The sequence below is a fragment of the Oncorhynchus mykiss genome, chromosome 17 (assembly GCF_057628025.1).
Source record: "Oncorhynchus mykiss isolate SJ-2025 chromosome 17, ASM5762802v1, whole genome shotgun sequence".
Taxonomy (NCBI): Eukaryota; Metazoa; Chordata; class Actinopteri; order Salmoniformes; family Salmonidae; genus Oncorhynchus; species Oncorhynchus mykiss.
The window spans coordinates 47,967,806-47,989,075 of NC_143038.1; the positions used below are offsets into that span (position 1 = coordinate 47,967,806).

General features: G+C 45.1%; 1 protein-coding gene across 1 annotated transcript in view; it reads right to left on the bottom strand.

Annotated features, from left to right (window-relative positions):
• epha8 (eph receptor A8) overlaps positions 1-21,270 on the bottom strand; it is a 119,089-nt gene that overhangs the window by 52,808 nt on the left and 45,011 nt on the right. Inside the window, exon 2 of the mRNA XM_090205752.1 lies at positions 11,894-11,958. Coding sequence (XP_090061878.1) covers positions 11,894-11,958 — 65 coding nt within the window. The remainder of the gene's footprint in view (positions 1-11,893; positions 11,959-21,270) is intronic.

Consider the following 21,270-nt stretch of genomic DNA (forward strand, 5'->3'; position numbering starts at 1 on the left):
CTCTCCCTGTTTATCGTGAGGAGCCAAGGAGGAGACCAGAGCCGGTGTTGGAGGTGAGCGAAACAGAGACTGTGAAGGAGTTAATGGGGAAATTGGAGGAGAGAGAAATGAGGGAGTTGCTGTGTTGGTGTTTTAAACATGGAATTCGCCCGACGGAGCGTGTCGGGGATTTGATGGCACCTGGGTCAGCGCTCCATACTCGTCCTGAGGTGCGTGTTAGTCGGCTGGTTAAGATGGTGCCAGTCTCACGTACCAGGCCTCCTGTGCACCTCCCTAGCCTTGCACGTCCTGTGCCAGCACCGCTCTCAAGATCTCCAGTACGCCTTCACGGTCTAACCCATCCTGTGCCACCTCCACACCCCAGCCCTCCGGTAGCAGCTCCCCGCACCAGGCTTCCTGTGCGTGTCCTCGGCCCAGTACCACCAGTGCCAGCACCACGCATCAGGCCTACAGTGCGCCTCGCCTGTCCAGCGCTGCCAGAGCCTCCCTCCTCTTCAGCGCTGTCGGAGTCTCCCGCCTGTTTAGCGCTGTCAGAGCTTTCCGCCTCTACAGCGCTGCCGGAGTCTCCCGCCTGTTCAGAACTGCCAGTTAGCATAGAGCTGCCAGTTAGCATAGAGCTGCCAGTTAGCATAGAGATGCCAGTTAGCATAGAGCTGCCAGTTAGCATAGAGCTGCCAGTCTGCAAGGAGCTGCCAGTCTGCAAGGAGCTGCCAGTCTGCATAGAGCTGCCAGTCTGTAAGGAGCTGCCAGTCTGCAAGGAGCCGCCAGAGCTGCCTGTCTGCAGGATGCCGCCAAAGCTGCCAGTCTGCAAGGAGCCGCCAGAGCTGCCAGTCTGCAAGGAGCCGCCAGAGCTGCCAGTTAGCATGGAGCAGCCAGAGCCGCCAGTCAGCATGGAGCAGCCAGGGCCGCCAGTCAGCATGGAGCAGCCAGGGCCGCCAGTCAGCATGGAGCAGCCAGGGCCGCCAGTCAGCATGGAGCAGCCAGTCAGCATGGAGCAGCCAGTCAGCATGGAGCAGCCAGAGCAGCCAGTCAGCATGGAGCAGCCAGAGCTGCCAGTCAGCATGGAGCAGCCAGTCAGCATGGAGCAGCCAGTCAGCATGGAGCAGCCAGAGCTGCCAGTCAGCATGGAGCAGCCAGTCAGCATGGAGCAGCCAGAGCTGCCAGTCAGCATGGAGCAGCCAGTCAGCATGGAGCAGCCAGAGCTGCCAGTCAGCATGGAGCAGCCAGTCAGCATGGAGCAGCCAGAGCTGCCAGTCATCATGGAGCAGCCAGTCAGCATGGAGCAGCCAGATCTGCCAGTCGACCAGACTCTTCCAGATCTGCCAGTCGACCAGACTCTCCCAGATCTGCCAGTCGACCAGACTCTCCCAGATCTGCCAGTCGACCAGACTCTTCCAGATCTGCCAGTCGACCAGACTCTTCCAGATCCGCCAGTCGACCAGAATCTTCCAGATCCGCCAGTCGACCAGACTCTTCCAGATCCGCCAGTCGACCAGACTCTTCCAGATCTGCCAGTCGACCAGACTCTTCCAGATCTGCCAGTCGACCAGACTCTTCCAGATCTGCCAGTCGACCAGACTCTTCCAGATCTGCCAGTCGACCAGACTCTTCCAGATCTGCCAGTCGACCAGACTCTTCCAGATCTGCCAGTCGACCAGACTCTTCAAGATCTGCCAGTCGACCAGACTCTTCCAGATCTGCCAGTCAGCCAGGATCTGCCAGTCAGCCAGGATCTGCCGAAACCACCAGCCAGCCGGGTAGATTCATCAACCTGCCTGAGCTTCCTCTCACTCCTGAGCTTCCTCTCACTCCTGAGCTTCCCCTCAGTCCCGAACTGCCTCAGTCCCGAGCTGCCCCTCAGTCCCGATCTGCTCCTCAGTCCAGTGGGGTTCTGGGTGAGGACTACTAGGCCATGGTCGGCGGCGAGGGTGGACTATCCAGGGACGCGAGGAGAAGGGACTAAGACATTGATTGAGTGGGGTCCACGTCCCGCACCGGAGCCGCCACCATGGACAGACGCCCACCCGGACCCTCCCTATTGTTTTGAGGTGCGTTCGGGAGTCCGCACCTTAGGGGGGGGGTTCTGTCACACCCTGGTCAAAGTATTTTGTGTTTATCTTTATTTATTTGGTCAGGCCAGGGTGTGGCATGGGTTTTTGTATGTGGTGTGTATGTGTGGGGATTGTAGCTAGTGGGGTGTTCTAGCTAAGTCTATGGCTGTCTGAAGTGGTTCTCAATCAGAGGCAGGTGTTTATCGTTGTCTCTGATTGGGAACCATATTTAGGCAGCCATATTCTTTGAGTTTGTCGTGGGTGATTGTCCTTTGTGTCCTTAGTGTCCTGATGTCATTGTTCTGTGTTAGGATACACAAGTATAGGCTGTTTCGGGTTTTGTTAAGTTTATTGTTTTGGTAGTGTTTGTGTTTAGTGTGTTAATTCATTAAACATGGATTGCAATAGACACGCCGCATTTTGGTCCGACTCTCCTTCTCATAAAGAAAACCGTTACACTATTGGCCTCGTGGTGAAATCCCTGAGCGGTTTCCATCCTCTCTGGCAACTGAGTTATGAAGAACGCCAGTATATTTGTAGTTTTTGGGTGTATTGATACACCATCCAAAGTGTAATTAATAACTTCACCATGCTTAAAGGGATTTTCAATGTCTGTTTTTTATTGTTCTGCCTATAGGCATTAGAAAACCTCCGATCTTTGTGGTTGGATTTGTGTTTGAAGTTCACTGCCTGACCGAGGGACCTTACAGATTATTGTATAAGATGAGGTAGTCATTCAAAATCACGTTAAACACTATCATTGCACACAGAGACTCCATACAACTTATACTTACTGTATGTGACTTGTTAACAATTGTTTTACTCCTGAACTTATTTAGGCATGCCATAACAAAGGGGTTGAATACTTATTGACTCTAGACATTTCAGCTTTTCATTTAAAATCCATTTGTAAAAAATTTGAACAACAGATTTCCACTTTGACATTATGGGGTATTGTATGTAGGCCAGTGACAAACAAATCTAAATGTAATTGATTTTAAATTCAGGCTGTAACACAACAACATGTGGAAAGAGTCAAGGGGTGTGAGTACATCCTAAAGACTGTACACACACCGTCAGAAAGAGAGTGAATATGGCACACTTTCAGGATGTCTATATAACATCCATTCCCAATCCCCTCGTAGCGGATGAGTCAGAAGTAGAGTCACGTTTAGTACACTTGTCACCCAAAGACCAGCCCTAACAGTCAGAATCCTGCTCAGTGTCATCAAAGCTTCCACAGCCTTTTTTGAGTCGTCACATACACTGCTGCTACTATTTGTTATTCCTAGTTATATGTACTGTACATATCTACTTCAATTACCTCGTACCACTGCACATCGACTCAGTACTGGTACCCCGTGTATGTTGCCAAGTCAGCGTTACTCATTGTGTATTTATTATTACGCGTTTTACTTTTCTATTATTTCTCCATGTTCTTTCTCTCTGCATTGTTGGGAAGGGCCTGTAAGTAAACATTTCACAGTTAGTCTGCACCTGTTGTTTATGAAGTATGTGGCAAATAAAAGGTATTTTATTTGAGACTGCAGAAACACATAGGCTCCATCACAGAGGATAGAAACCACAGAGAAAAAGACTCTCTGCTCTTAGAGAGATTTCATTTCAGATTAGTGTGTAGCATGGACTAACCCTTTAAGCCAGTTAAAGAGAGAGGGATAGAAAGACAGAGAGAGACAGACTGACAGCGAGAGAAATGGTGAGGGAAAGAATGAAAGAGAGAATGAGCGGGAGAGGGAGAGAGAGAACAGGAAAATAAGAGAGGGAGGGGGAGAGAGAAAGTGAGAAAGGGAGAGAAAGATAGAGAGATGATGAAAGAGAGAGAAGGAAAGTATTCTTTCAGAAAGTATTCCTTGACTTATTCCACAAGTTTTTGTTACATCCTGAATTCAAAATGGATTCAATCGGGTTTTTTTCACCCATCTAAACACAATACCCCATAATGACTAAGTGAAATGTATTGAAAATTAAATATCCAATTTACATAAGTATTCACACCCCCTTTGCTACGACACTTCAAACTGAGTTCAGGTGGATCCATTTTTCTTTGATCATCCTTGAGATGTCACTACAACTTCATTGGAGTCCACATGTGACCAATTCAATTGTTTGAACTGATTTAGGAAGAAACATACCTGTCTATATCAGTCCCACAGTTGACAGTGCATGTCAGATCAGAAACTATAACATGAAGTCCAAGGAACTGTCCGTAGATCTCCGAGACAGAATTGTGATGAGGCATACAGTACCAGTCCAAAACATTGGACACACCTACAGTACTCGTTCAAGGGTTTTTCTTAATTTGACTATTTTCTACATTGCAGAATAATCGTGAATAAATAAAACTATGAAATAACATGCACGGAATCATGTAGTAACCAAAAAAGTGTTGAACAAATTAAAATATATTTTAGATTTTAGATTCTTCAAAATGGCCACCCTTTGCCTTGATGACAGCTTTGCACACTCTTGGCATTCTCTATTCTATAGATATGGATAAACTAATCTCTGTGTGGGCATGGTGACAGCGATAACATTAATTGCACAGGTCTAATATCAATGCGGTAGAAGGTGTAATGGTGTGACTCTGATATCCAGTGTGTGTGTGTGTGTGTGTGTGTGTGTGTATTCTTTAGATATAGATAAACTAATCTCAGCCTTAAAGCTCTCACGATCCAAGCCCATTTCAGAGAATGAAAACACTGTTTGTACTGTACACTGGTATTGACAGTATTCAGGAAGCTATACGTTATCTACAATGGAAGGTCACGCCATGTTCCCTCTCTCTCAGGTCTCTATCCCCTTCGTTCTCTCTCTCTCTCTCTATCTCTGCTAGTCTGTGTGTGTGTGTGTGTGTGTGCACGTGTGTGCCAGACCTGTGTTTTGGCAGGATTCATCTCTACTGTCCCATCAATCACACACTGTTTCAGGTAACAACTGCACCTGCTTCAGACCGATGGGGGGGGGTTCTCTCTCTGTGTGTGTGTGTGTGTGTGTGTGTGTGTGTGTGTGCACAGTTTTTTTGGGGAAAAGAGAAAGAAAGATGTATGAGAAAGATACAAATAGCATGTGTGATGATAATGACTATGGGGGGTTCGTGGGTTTTTGACACTTGGGCAAATCATCGTTTGTGCTTTGCGAGTTCATCACCTCCGCTCTTCACAATCCCCCCCCCCCTCACACACACACACACACACACCCAGTCCTGTCAGTGGTATCGATCGCATCATGGGTCGGCCGGTGGATGAACCTGTCATGGCCGATAAGGAGTGGACAGCAAGATAATAAAGTCTTCCTGCTCTGCCTGATGGCTCCTGACATCTCTGTGTGTATGTGTGTGTGTGGTGTGTGTGTGTGAGAGAGAGTTTTGCAGCTCTCTGCGGCTCCTGGGGCTGCCCACGGGCGTCCTCAGTGCAGCCTGACTAAATTGGATAGTAGGAGGCCCCCTGACGGGGAGGCGTGATACCTCATGATGTCATATAAATGAGCCGCAGACAGGGAGAGAGCTAGGGGCGCTAATAAAGACCTCTCAATCTGTCACGCACACGCACACTCACACACACACACACACACACAGGGCTAATCAGCAGTCTATTACAGTTTGTCATACATCCCATCGGTCAGTCCTGATAAAATCTATTTTAAGACCTTTCTCCTGTCAATCTAGATATTAGGCCCAGTCTTTTCCATGTACCTAATATCTCCATTCTGAGGTTATCTATTTCTGTCCTCTTTCTACGGGTATGTAGCCCACCGTACTGAACATCAACCATTCCCTCTCTGCAGAAGTGTAAGATAGCGTTCACACTTTGGCTGTTCTACACGCATTCTACGCTTCATGTTTCCTGGACACACAGTCAGCCACAAGCTTTGGAATGTTCCCCTCTTCCTCTATCTCTCCAGTGCTTACCTCTCCATCACTCCCTCTCTCCTTCCCTTCATCTCTGACTGGCGCTCACACATACATCGGTATGCTCTCTTTCCCCTCCCCTCTCTTTCTCTCTGTCTCTCTCCCCTCCCCTCTCTTTCTCTCTGTCTCTCTCCCATTCCCTCTCTTTCTCTCTGTCTCTTTCTAGGTCTGTCCAGGATTTCACAATCGATGAGCAGCAGGGAGACAATTTTAATCCATACCACAAACGCAGTAACACAAACACACACACACAAACCAGACACACACGCACGTGCACACACACAAGCATGTGTACAGACACACACACATCCACTCACACACAGACTAATCTACCAGGAGCCCAGCCATTGCTGCTGTTATTCCTTTTCCTATAGGCAGTGGGCTACCTCTCTATCTCTGCACACCTCACTCTCTGTCCATAGTCTCTTTCTCTCTCAATCTCTCTCGCTCAATCTCTCTCTCTCTCAATCTTAAGAAATTACCAGAGTTTTGTTTGTATGTATATGTGTGTGTGTGTGTGTGTGTGTGTGTGTGTGTGTGTGTGTGTGTGTGTGTGTGTGTGTGTGTGTGTGTGTGTGTGTGTGTGTGTGTGTGTGTGTGTGTGTGTGTGTGTGTGTGTGTGTGTGTGTGTGTGTGTGTGTGTGTGTAGTGGCCTATCAGTCTGCTTCGTTACAGAAGCTGTCATGACTCCCGTTTATCACAGATCCCATGGGGTGAGCCTTCCCTCCACAAGGGCATTGCTACCACAGCTCAGCAACTCACCACTACTGCCAACATACACCACGTACACACAAACACACACACACACACACACACACACATACACCAAAACACAGAAATGTCCACATATATATGTATTCCCATACTATCACAAAGTTACATTTTCTGCCAGTCATCTCTTTCTGTCCCTCTATTCCTCCAGTTTATTTATTCCTCACACATGTGTGTGAGAGGCATCACAATAAACATGCCACTGCAGGGATGTGAACACATACACAGGAATTCAAGGAATACCAAGTGATGAATATCAAGATAAATCCTCACATCTATCAAATCAAATGATCCAGTACATTTTGATTATACAGGTATCTCAAATGTTTTTAATTACCCAGGCTTACCCAAGTCTTGAGTGCAGTTATGTGTGGTAGAGAGGTCTTTGCTAAGCACTGCTATGGTTCTGACTAAGAGCCCTTCTAAGAGCCTTCTTAAACTGAGCTTTTAAGGGTATTTTCACCACTGAGAATGGATGAGACTTACATAACATATGTGATGCGGAGTAGAACTCCCTATCTGATAAACAGCTTCTATCTCAAGGCCATGTGACTGTTAAATAGCCATCACTAGCCGGCTTCCACCCGGTTACTCAACCCTGCACTTTAGAGGCTGCTACCATGTATACTGTACATAGACATGGAATCACTGGTCACTTTAATAATGGAAGACTAGTCACTTTAATAATGTTTACATAATGATTTACTCATATCTATATACTGTATGCTATTCTACTGCATTTTAGTCAATGCCACTCGGACATTGCTCGTCCTAATATTTATATATTTCTTAATTCCATTATTTTACTTTTAGATTTGTGTGTATTGTTGTGAATTGTTAGATATTGCTGCACTGTTGGAGCTAGAATAACAAGCATTTCGCGACACCTGCAATAACATCTGCTAAATATGTGTATGGGACCAATAACATTTTATTCGATTTCATCGCTTTTGATAGTTGTCTTGGAACGTTTATGCCAACTTCAAACTGACATCTCACATAGTTTGCCCAACTCAAGGTATTCCGTCGGGGGTACGCCAAATAAAAACGTGATTCACATAGAAAATGTAAAAATTCAAACACTACATTTATATTTTCTAACGGGGCTATACATTTGGGTGAATTTTCTTTCTCACCTGAGTAGCCTCGTTTCACTCCCAAAAATCTAATTAAACCATCTAGTGTTCAGCGAAATAGCAACACAATGTCAAATACAGGTAGCCTAGTCAAATAATGAACATACAATCACATTAACCGTTACTCTCTTGTGGGTGAAACCTTCACTCTTGTGGGTGAAACCTTCACTCTTGTGGGTGAAACCGTCACTCTTGTGGGTGAAACCTTCACTCTTGTGGGTGAAACCTTCTCTCTTGTGGGTGAAACCTTCTCTCTTGTGGGTGAAACCTTCTCTCTTGTGGGTGAAACCTTCACTCTTGTGGGTGAAACCTTCACTCTTGTGGGTGAAACCTTCACTCTTGTGGGTGAAACCTTCACTCTTGTGGGTGAAACCTTCTCTCTTGTGGGTGAAACCTTCACTCTTGTGGGTGAAACCTTCACTCTTGCGCAGACATTTAGAAACGAAACATGCCAATTTGAAAAATAAGCCACAGGAGTTTTTTGAGCGAGAATTAAGATGACATTTGAGTAGTAAGACATGTAGAAAAGCAATAGATACCATTAATAAGAAGGGTCTAGAAGCATCTTATATGGTGCGCTACCGAGTGGCTAGGACAGGCAAGCCCCATACTATTGTAGAGGACTTAATTCTTCCTGCTGCCGCGGATATGGCTGGGACAATGCTGGGGGAAAAGGCCCAAAAATCTATACAGACAATTCCTTCATCAAACAACACTGTTTCACGACGCATCCGTGCCTTGGCAGGAGATGTTTTGAAACAATTACTGCTTTGCATACAAGCCAGTGAATTCTTTGCATTACAGCTTAATGGAGTCAACAGATGTGGCGGGCCTGGCACAGCTCCTGGTATATGTCTGTTATGTTTATAGGGGGTCAATTAAGGAAGACATCCTCTTCTGCAAACCACTGGAAACCAAGACAACAGAAGAGGATATTTTTAAAGTACTGGACAACTTTGTGACATCAAATGGACTTTAGTGGTCAAGATGTGTTGGTATCTGTACTGATGGCACAAAAGCCATGACAGGGAGACATAGTGGAGTGGTAGCGAGCGTGCAAGCAGTTGCTCCCGACTCCACTTGGGTACACATCCACCGAGAGGCTCTTGTTTCCAAGGGAATGCCTGACAGCTTGAAAGACGTTTTGGACACTACAGTGAAAATGGTTAACTTTGTTAAAGCAAGGCCCCTGAACTGTGTATTTTCTGCATTAGGCAATGATATGGGCAGCGACCATGTAACGCTTTTACAACATACAGAAGTTTACTGGTTATCAAGGGGCAAAGTATTGACACGTTTTTTCGAATTGAGAGACGAGCTTAAAGTTTTCTTTACTGACCATCATTTTCACTTGTCTGACCACTTGCACGATGATGAGTTTCTCACATGACTGGTCTATCTGGGTGATGTTTTTTCTGGCCTGAATGATCTGTATCTAGGATTACAGACTGTGTGATCTGTATCTAGGAGTTGGAGCTCTTCTGTATCTAGGATTACAGACTGTGCAGAACAACATTGAGGCTATAATTAAGAAGTTGGAGCTCTTCTCTGTCTGCATTAACAAGGACAACACACAGGTCTTTCCATCATTGTATGATTTTTGTGTGCAAAGGAACTCAAGCTTACAAACAATGTCAAATGTGATATATTGAAGCACCTGAGTGATCTGGGTGAGCAGTTATGCAGGTTGTTGGGGAATAATCAAAATTAGTTGGTAACATAGGTAAGATGTTTTATATTCATTATATGTGTGTAAGTTACTTCTCATCAGGATGTTTATTTTTGTATAATACTGTGGCCATTTGCAGTCATCTGTTCTCTGTCAGGACTAAGTTACTTGGGCCGCAGAGAGGGGAGAGGTCAAGCGTGTATCTCTTGGCTCCACAATGTCTGTGTGCCAGTCAATGTGTCTCTGTGATCTTGTCAAGGAGGGGTGGATTTGATATATGCCTGTTGATATGAGGATTTGTTTTATGGTTCTGAGTTTGAGAAAAGAACATAGTTTAGGAGACAAAGCTGAACGATAAATTATGGCCAATGCTGTCTGGCTATGTGTGTCTTTGCTATAAAGGATCTCAGTTGCAATGTGTAAGGACTCTCAGAGAATTCATTTATAGACACTGAATTGATCTGAGAGTCACAGGGTTGTGATGGAGCTCATATAATTAAAGATGGACTTTATGATAACTCTGACTTGTGTGTGATTTGCTCTCATGATTTGGTAAATAAAAGACATTTCCACGACAAGGTACTTGGACGACACAAGCAACTGGATTCGTTAACCCTTTCATGCCCTGCCTCCAGTCCAGTTACCAATATCTGAACAAGAGAGCCTCATCGAAATTGCAACAAGCAGTTCTGCGAAAATTTAATTTAATCAGAAGCCACTGCCAGATTTTTAGATAGGGCTGCGCTCAGAGTATCCTGTCTTGGCAAATTGCGCGATTAAGACACTGATGCCCTTTGCAACCACATACCTATGTGAGAGTGGATTCTCGGCCCTCACTAGCATGACAACTAAATACAGGCACAGACTGTGTGTGGAAAATTATTTAAGGCAGACTCTCTCCAATACAACCCAACATTGCAGAGTTATGTGCATCCTTTCAAGCACACCCTTCTCATTGACCTGTGGTGAGTTATTCACAATTTTTGATGAACAAATAAGGTTTATATGTAAGATTGCTAAATAAAGAGCAAAATGATTGATTATTATTATATTATTATTTGTGCCCTAGTCCTATAAGAGCTCTTTGTCACTTCCCACGAGCCGTGTTGTGACAAAAACTCACACTCATTCTTAAGTTTAATGAATGTATCGTTTAGCTTGTGTGTGGCAGGCTTACAATGATGGCAAAAAACAACATTTGAGATTGAGCTGACCCTGGTGCTAGAGGGGGTACGTAGCTGGAGGTTGAACGTTTGAAGGAGTACGGGACTATAAGGGTTTGGGAACCACTGACCCAACTCTGCAGCCGGAGGAGTCTATTTTCTCATGTCTGTTTCTTATCAATCACATCATCAGACAATGAGCTGATTGGTTGATTGGGTAATTGTGTCCCAGTGGGGATTGAGGCATGCTGGGTAAATCACCATGGTGACATCTCTGACAGGAGCGTGGAGAGGAAAGTGACAGTTCTAACGCACATTCACGTGTGTGTGTTTGTGTGTGTGTGTATGTTTGTGTGAGCGTGTGTGGCAGGACAGGGACAACTCACTGCCCTGATCACTCTGAGAGTGGCTAATTCAATACCCCACGCATCATCCCCCACTGTTACAATATGCTAATTTACTGAGGAGGAAACAGGGGAGAGCTCTCTCCTCTCCTCCTTTTTCTTTCACTTCTCTTTCTCCTCCCTCTTCTCATTAGCTTCTCCTTCTCCTCCCTCCACCAGTTCTATTGGTCTCTTCTTTCTGCTACTTCTACAACATTTACTACTTATATTATTCATCCCCTTTCATCCTTTCCTGCTCAACCCCCCTCCCCCCATCGTCGTTCTTCCTCTGTCTTTTATCTTCCCCCTCTGCCTCTTAACAATAACTATATAAATGGATCGCATTTCTTCCCACTTGTCACTGTGTCTCAAAGTGATTTACACTTGTCTCCTCTTCCTTCCCCTTGTTCTCCTCCTCCTTCTCTCTGCCTCTGTCTTCCCGCTCCTCTTTGCTGTATTGTGAGATCAAACAATGTGTCAGACTGACGAGATAGGCGGAAAGGACGCTGATGGCAGAATAATGAGGACATCAGTGTACCAGTTCCATGCATTGACAGCATTTCACCACTGGGCACACACTGGTTGAATCATCGTTGTTTCCACATCATTTCATTTCAAATAGGCATTGAATTGACGTCTGTGTCCAGTGGGTCATTATTACACTTTACATTACACAAAAAGTTCTAGTTAATACACTTTACTACTCCACTGTATCTCTGCTTCAGTCCTGAAATGGAATACACGCCCGCCCGCACGCCCACACGCACGCACACACACAGGATAAATACTTACCCCATGTGATGGGTATGTTAGCCATCCCCAGTCCCCTGATATTGAGGATGTGTCTAGTAGATTCACTGCAAAACAGAAAGAACATCTGTGAGGATAAATATATATGAAATGTGTGTAGTACTCACAGTCACACACACTATAATGAACAGAGTGCATGGACAGCTGCAAAGACATCTGTGATACGTATTTGTACATTTGGAGACATCATTACATGGCTTTGTGTCTCCCACAGGTAGCTATCGTTCCCATTCCTGAGCTGAAGAATATTACACATTGGTAACAGTGAGTGTGTCTGAGCGCCAAGGTTATTATAGTTGTGTTTTATTTTGATTCGTTTTTCAATTTTTATTCGAAAATCAGTTTTTCTGACCTTATTTGCAAGTTTTATTTAGTTTATTTTCAGTTTTATTTTCAGTGTTAGGGACAGAAAGTACAGTCAGGTCCAAAACGATTGGAAACCTTGATAAAGATAAGGAAAAAAGACTGTATAAAAGAAATAATACAAATAGTCCCATGTTTGACAGTAGGTGTGGGGTTCTTCTCAGCTTATGCATCCTTATTTAGACCTCAAACCCACCACTGGTCTGCGTGGCCAAAGATATCTATTTTCATGTCATCTGATCATAGAACCAGTTCCAATCCAAGTGTCAATGCTGTTTAGCAAACTTCAGGTGTTTACATTTGTTGGATGGCATGACAATAATAATACGCAAGATGATGGGTTAGGTCATAGGTTAGGTTAGGTACTCTCTCTTGTCCATGCTACCACCAATCCAATGCTTTTTAACTTTAGTAGTACATGTAAGAAGGGTCAAGTACTGTCACCTCTATCTGACAGAAAGTACTCAAAGTAATCCCATAAGGGGTTTTGCTGTTTTCGACCGACCACTGGAAGTTTAGAGTTTAATGTTTGTATTGCTATTTCTCACACTCTGAAATTGCCCTTTGGCTACGCTAGCTACGTAGCGAAAATACAAAGTTAACAGGTGGAAGAGGGGATTTTTTGTAAGGAGGTCAATGGGAGAGTGTCAAATTTAGTGAACATGAAATAGAATTTCTGATTTGCTATGTGAGGCTTATTTGATTGAATAGAAGTTTTGTAATGTTCAGGTTGTTACAAATGTATAAGTCGACGCATGTGGCATCCCGGCAACTTTGAGAAAAACAATGTTATATCGGAGTTGTGCCTGTTGTTCACATGTGAATCTGCCCTCTCATTGGCTAGAATGTTATCGCCTGCACTTGCCTGCCTTCCACATTTGTGGAAAAGTATTCCCATGAGTCCAGTCTCTTGTTAGTATATACAATTTAGAAAAATGATTTTAGTTAGTTTTGTAGTCAAATATCATCGTTTCAGTATAGCTTTAGTTTAGCTTTCATTTTTCAAATGGTTTAATTATTTTATTTCAGTTAACATAACTAGTTTTAGCCTTACTTAGTTCAGTTTACTATAATAACCTTGCTGTGCACACACGTGTGTGGCTGCTGGGTCAGACTTTAATGGGCTAACTAATCACCTTCCCACTGTTGACGTTTCTCACTGGGTGATCAATAAAGTCGATCAGCACACACTCCCATTTACAACTCATACTTCTCCATTCCAACCCCAGCCTCAGCCATCCATCCAGCATGGAGACACATCCCAGCCTCAGCCATCCATCCAGCATGGAGACACATCCCAGCCTCAGCCATCCATCCAGCATGGAGACACATCCCAGCCTCAGCCATCCATCCAGCATGGAGACACATCCCAGCCTCAGCCATCCATCCAGCATGGAGACACATCCCAGCCTCAGCCATCCATCCAGCATGGAGATACATCCCAGCCTCAGCCATCCATCCAGCATGGAGACACATCCCAGCCTCAGCCATCCATCCAGCATGGAGACATATCCCAGCCTCAGCCATCCATCCAGCATGGAGACACATCCCAGCCCAGACAGCCATCCATCCAGCATGGAGACACATCCCAGCCTCAGCCATCCATCCAGCATGGAGACACATCCCAGCCTCAGCCATCCATCCAGCATGGAGACACATCCCAGCCTCAGCTATCCATCCAGCATGGAGACACATCCCAGCCCAGACAGCCATCCATCCAGCATGGAGACACATCCCAGCCCAGCCATCCATCCAGCATGGAGACACATCCCAGCCTCAGCCATCCATCCAGCATGGAGACACATCCCAGCCTCAGCCATCCATCCAGCATGGAGACACATCCCAGCCTCAGCCATCCATCCAGCATGGAGACACATCCCAGCCCAGACAGCCATCCAGCATGGAGACACATCCCAGCCCAGACAGCCATCCATCCAGCATGGAGACACATCCCAGCCTCAGCCATCCATCCAGCATGGAGACACATCCCAGCCTCAGCCATCCATCCAGCATGGAGACACATCCCAGCCTCAGCCATCCATCCAGCATGGAGACACATCCCAGCCCAGACAGCCATCCATCCAGCATGGAGACACATCCCAGCCCAGACAGCCAGCCATCCCCCGGGCTCATGTTAATGCAGGCTCCAAGGTGACCCGGAGAAATGTGGAGGCGTAGGTGAGTTTGTTTGGGAAGGTTTTGTATCTCTGTGTCACGCTGCTTTGTGTTGCACAGCTCAGCTCACACTGAATTGGGCTGTGACACCAGACATAGACACACGCACCTTTGTGACAGGTGTGATAGATGAGGTAGGATGCCTGAGGCCGGGGCCGTTGTCACAGCAACCTGGAGCGGAGCATCACAGCAGGTGATGTCACCTTGACCCAGTTTACCCTCCGAGCCCTGGGAGCCTAAACCTCAGTATGGTCTGTATAATATAATACATGCAATTCAGCAGGGAAGTGAGGTGTGTGTGTGTGTGTGTGTGTGTGTGTGTGTGTGTGTGTGTGTGTGTGTGTGTGTGTGTGTGTGTGTGTGTGTGTGTGTGTGTGTGTGTGTGTGTGTGTGTGTGTGTGTGTGTGTGTGTGTGTGTGTGTGTGTGCCTCAAATCGTGTTCTAACTGGACAGCACACAGAACCAAAACCAATCAGAATTAAGTACTGGTGGGTGAGGACATTCACAGCTGACTGCTCAGACCGATGGGATAAGCTCCATCCTGTCTTCGAAGTTCAGCCTGTGGCCACAAGGACTCAGACCGTTCCTGCTGGCCCATCCCTGTTAGCCTCTGCCTGATGGGACCTGCCGGTCTCAGGCCTGGGGTCCCTGCTGGCCCTAACTGCTAGCACCCTGTTATTTCCAAGCTCGAGGACCCCAATAACTACAGATCTTACAGACCTCAACTCAGGGAACCCTCCAGTCCGCTCCATGATGGACCCATCCAAAATCACCCCGGGTGAACCACCAGTAGTCACCCCCAACCTACCCCCTGACCTAGACATCCAGTTCCCCGCCACCACGGTAGGGTCAGGGTACCCCGCGACCACGGTAGGGTCAGGGTTCCCCGCCAACACGGTAGGGTCGGAGTGCCCTTCCTTCCCAGCAGGGTCAGAGTTCACTTCCTTCCCGGCAGGGTCAGATTTCCCTTCCTTCCCAGCAAGGTTAGAGTTCCCGTCCTTCCTGGTAGGGTCAGGTTTAGAGTTCCGTGGCTCTCTGCTAGACCTTCAGTGCCCTGCCCCTCAGGTAGGCTTTGAGTATCCTGCCCTTCAGTAGGTCAGACGTACCCCTACACCCCCCCTCCCCCCTAAGTGTGCTGCTCTGCTTAGAGCCCCCTATAGAGCTAAGACCTGAGTTAGTTGCCCCGTCTGCAGGTCTGCAGTCTCTGGCCCTGTACGGATCGCAGCCCCCTGCCTTAGTTGGTAGACAGTTGCCAAGCCCACCAGGTTTAGAACCTCCTGTCCTACTTGGCCCAACATTTGCTGCATCAGGCTTGCTGTCTCCAGACCTACTTAGCCTGCAGCTCCCTAGCCTTTCAGGCTTAGAGCTTCCTGTCTTGATAGGCCACACGTTTCCTGTGCTAGGCACTCAGTCTATATAACGAGGCACTCAGTCTATATAACTAGGCCCTCAGTCTATATAACTAGGCCCTCAGTCTATATAACTAGGTCATCAGTCTATATAACTAGGCCCTCAGTCTATATAACTAGGCCCTCAGTCTATATAACTAGGTCATCAGTCCTCAACACTAATAGGTCTGCTGTCCCCAGCCCTAGTCAGCCCTCAGTCCCTAACCCAGGTGAGTCATCAGGCTCTTACCCCACTAGGCTCAGAGTTCCCTATTCCTCCAGAAGGCCCAGAGATCTACAGTTGTTCTAGCTCTCAGTTGTTCTACATATCAGGTCAATAGTCAGTTTCCCCTCCTGCACTGGAAGACTCTCCTGCCCTTGCACCTGGGGAACCACCTGACCTCATCTCTGGGGCCCAGCCAGCCCCTGCCTCCAGATCCCTGATGAGCCTCGCCCAGGGGTCTCAACTTGCTCCACCATGGTAGCCATCGCCTTCAGCAGTGGTGAGAGAGTCACCAACCCCAGCAGCAGCCAGCCAGCAGCCAACGACAGTTGTGGCCGGTATACCACATTCCTCTGCCGCAGTTGGCGAGCCACCTCCTCCAGCCAAGGCCAGCCTCTGGCACCATACTCAGTGCCAACGGATGGATCCCAGGGGCCCTGCACCAGCTGAGTTACAGGGTCCCCTAGATCTAGCCCTAGCCAGGCCCAGAGAGAGCTATAAATCTGTGCCAGCTAGCTTCTCACTCTCTCTGGCAGTGTATTTCCTGTTTCAGTATGTGTAGATGTGCCAGTATTCAGTGTAATATTATTGCACCCTCTCTCTCTCTCTCTCTCTCTCTCTCTCTCTCTCTCTCTCTCTCTCTCTCTCTCTCTCTCTCTTTGTCTCTGTCTGTTTCTCTGTCTCTGTCTGTTTCTCTGTCTGTCTCTCTCTGTCTCTCTCCCTCTGTCTCTCTCCCTCTGTCTCTCGCTCCCTCTGTCTCTCTCCCTCTGTCTCTCTCTCCCTTTCAAATTCTTCAGCAAATAACACAAGCATTAATTGAGAGTCAGGTGAACTGCTGTTCGGTGGTCTGGGGAAATGCATCATCTAGTGAAGTTAGGAGGCTGCAGAATGCACAGAATAAAGCAGCAAGGATTGTTTTAAGGCGGAGATATGGTTCTTCTGTTGCAGTCATGCTCAGTGGTCTTGGTTGGTCATCAATCGACAAGATAATTGAAAAAAACATGCTTATTTTATTTTATAATATACATAATTTAAAACGGCCAAGTTCTATTCACAACGTTATTCAGTTGGTAAGAGACAGACATTCCGTAAATACTAGGAATAGATTGTCCACCATCTATGCGTTATCCAGACAAGAGAAATAGGCAAAAGAACATTTCGATTTAGAGCAATAAAGAAATTGAATAAATTAACTGAGCAAACTAGAAACCTTTCAATATATAAATTTAAACATTATTTTAAAACAATTTAAATATAGTATATAGAAATGTAGGACTATAGTAGATGAAGAATCAATATTTTTTAGATTGAGTATTTATTGGGTCATTATATTATTATTATATTATGTTTGTAATAGTGTGTTATATGTGAAAGTGTGTTTGTATTATAAATTGTATTTTAATGTTTAAGGACTCTTGGAAGATTAGTCCAAATGGGGCTAAAAAAATAAAATAAAATCTCACTCTGTCTCTCGCCCTCTGTCTCTCTCACTCCGTCTCTCTCCCTCCGTCTCTCTCACTCTGTTTCTCTCCCTCCGTCTCTCTCACTCTGTCTCTCTCCCTCCGTCTCTCTCCCTCCGTCTCTCTCCCTCTGTCTCTCTCCCTCCGTCTCTCTCACTCTGTCTCTCTCCCTCCGTCTCTCTCACTCTGTCTCTCTCACTCTGTCTCTCTCCCTCCGTCTCTCTCACTCTGTCTCTCTCCCTCCGTCTCTCTCACTCTGTCTCTCTCCCTCCGTCTCTCTCACTCTGTCTCTCTCACTCTGTCTCTCTCACTCTGTCCCTCTCCCTCTGTCTCTCTCCCTCCGTCTCTCTCACTCTGTCTCTCTCCCTCCGTCTCTCTCACTCTGTTTCTCTCCCTCCGTCTCTCTCACTCTGTCTCTCTCCCTCCGTCTCTCTCCCTCCGTCTCTCTCCCTCTGTCTCTCTCCCTCCGTCTCTCTCACTCTGTCTCTCTCCCTCCGTCTCTCTCACTCTGTCTCTCTCACTCTGTCTCTCTCCCTCCGTCTCTCTCACTCTGTCTCTCTCCCTCCGTCTCTCTCACTCTGTCTCTCTCCCTCCTTCTCTCTCACTCTGTCTCTCTCACTCTGTCTCTCTCACTCTGTCCCTCTCCCTCTGTCTCTCTCCCTCCGTCTCTCTCACTCTGTCTCTCTCCCTCCGTCTCTCTCACTCTGTCTCTCTCCCTCCGTCTCTCTCACTCTGTCTCTCTCCCTCCGTCTCTCTCCCTCCGTCTCTCTCACTCTGTCTCTCTCCCTCCGTCTCTCTCACTCTGTCTCTCTCCCTCCGTCTCTCTCCCTCCGTCTCTCTCACTCTGTCTCTCTCCCTCTGTCTCTCTCCCTCCGTCTCTCTCACTCTGTCTCTCTCCCTCTGTCTCTCTCACTCTGTCTCTCTCCCTCCGTCTCTCTCACTCTGTCTCTCTCCCTCCGTCTCTCTCCCTCCGTCTCTCTCCCTCCGTCTCTCTCCCTCCTTCTCTCTCCCCCTCTGTCTCTCTCCCTCCGTCTCTCTCCCTCTGTCTCTCTCCCTCTGTCTCTCTCCTTCTGTCTCTCTCACTCTGTCTCTCTCCCTCCGTCTCTCTCACTCTGTCTCTCTCCCTCCGTCTCTCTCCCTCCGTCTCTCTCCCTCCGTCTCTCTCCCTCCGTCTCTCTCCCTCTGTCTCTCTCCCCCTCTGTCTCTCTCCCTCCGTCTCTCTCCCTCTGTCTCTCTCCCTCTGTCTCTCTCACTCTGTCTCTCTCCCTCCGTTTCTCTCCCTCCGTCTCTCTCCCTCCGTCTCTCTCCCTCCGTCTCTCTCCCTCCGTCTCTCTCCCTCTGTCTCTCTCCCTCTGTCTCTCTCCCTCTGTCTCTCTCTCCCTTTCAAATTCAAGACGCTTTTTTGGCATCAAAAACGTTGCTTCAATATTGCCAAAGCAACAATTTATACAATATACAATGTAATAACAATAATGAAGAATAATAAGATAACATGGTAGTAAATAATAATACAAATAAATAAATAATGGAAATAACAACAATAAAATGGTAACATTGAATAGTAAAAATAATAAAACAATAAAAGGCTAAACATGGAAAATGAACATGTTACTATTATTACTACTAAAATGAATGCTACCACCACTATTATTAACATTAATACTACAACTAACCCTACTACCACCACTATTATTAACATTAATACTACAACCAACCCTACTACCACCACTATTATTAACATTAATACTACAACTAACCCTACTACCACCACTATTATTAACACTAATACTACAATTAACCCTACTACAACCATTATTATTAACATTAATACTACAACTAACCCTACTACCACCACTATTATTAACATTAATACTACAACTAACCCTACTACCACCACTATTATAAACATTAATACTACAACTAACCCTACTACCACCACTATTATTAACACTAATACTACAACTAACCCTACTACCACCATTATTATTAACACTAGTACTACAACTAACCCTACTACAACCATTATTAACACTAATACTACAACTAACCCTACTACCACCACTATTATTAATATTAATACTACAACTAACCCTACTACCACCACTATTATTAACACTAATAATACAACTAACCCTACTACCACCACTATTATTAACATTAATACTACAACAAACCCTACTACCGCCACTATTATTAACACTAATACTACAACTAACCCTGCTACCACCACTATTATTAACACTAATACTACAACTAACCCTACTACAACCATTATTAACACTAATACTACAACTAACCCTACTACCACCACTATTATTAATATTAATACTACAACTAACCCTACTACCACCACTATTATTAACAATAATAATACAACTAACCCTACTACCACCACTATTATTAACACTAATACTACAACTAACCCTACTACCACCACTATTATTAACACTAATACTACAACTAACCCTACTACAACCACAACCACTATTATTAACACTAATACTACAACTAACCCTACTACCACCATTATTATTAACACTAATACTACAACTAACCCTACTACCACCACTATTATTAATATTAATACTACAACTAACCCTACTACCACCACTATTATTAACACTAATACTACAACTAACCCTACTACCACCATTATTATTAACACTAATACTACAACTAACCCTACTACCACCACTATTATTAATATTAATACTACAACTAACCCTACTACCACCACTATTATTAACACTAATACTACAACTAACCCTACTACCACCATTATTATTAACACTAATACTACAACTAACCCTACTACCACCACTATTATTAATATTAATACTACAACTAACCCTACTACCACCACTATTATTAACACTAATACTACAACTAACCCTACTACCACCATTATTATTAACACTAATACTACAACTAACCCTACTACCACCACTATTATTAATATTAATACTACAACTAACCCTACTACCACCACTATTATTAACAATAATAATACAACTAACCCTACTACCACCACTATTATTAACACTAATACTACAACTAACCCTACTACCACCACTATTATTAACAATAATAATACAACTAACCCTACTACCACCACTATTATTAACACTAATACTACAACTAACCCTACTACAACCACAACCACTATTATTAACACTAATACTACAACTAACCCTACTACAACCACAACCACTATTATTAACACTAATACTACAACTAACCCTACTACAACCACAACCACTATTATTAACACTAATACTACAACTAACCCTACTACCGCCACTATTATTAACACTAATACTACAACTAACCCTACTACCACCACTATTATTAATATTAATACTACAACTAACCCTACTACCACCACTATTATTAACAATAATAATACAACTAACCCTACTACCACCACTATTATTAACATTAATACTACAACTAACCCTACTACCGCCACTATTATTAACACTAATACTACAACTAACCCTGCTACCACCACTATCATTAACACTAATACTACAACTAACCCTACTACAACCATTATTATTAACACTAATACTACAACTAACCCTACTACCACCACTATTATTAACACTAATACTACAACTAACCCTATTACCACCACTATTATTAACACTAATACTACAACTAACCCTACTACAACCACAACCACTATTATTAACACTAATACTACAACTAACCCTACTACCACCACTATTATTAACATTAATACTACAA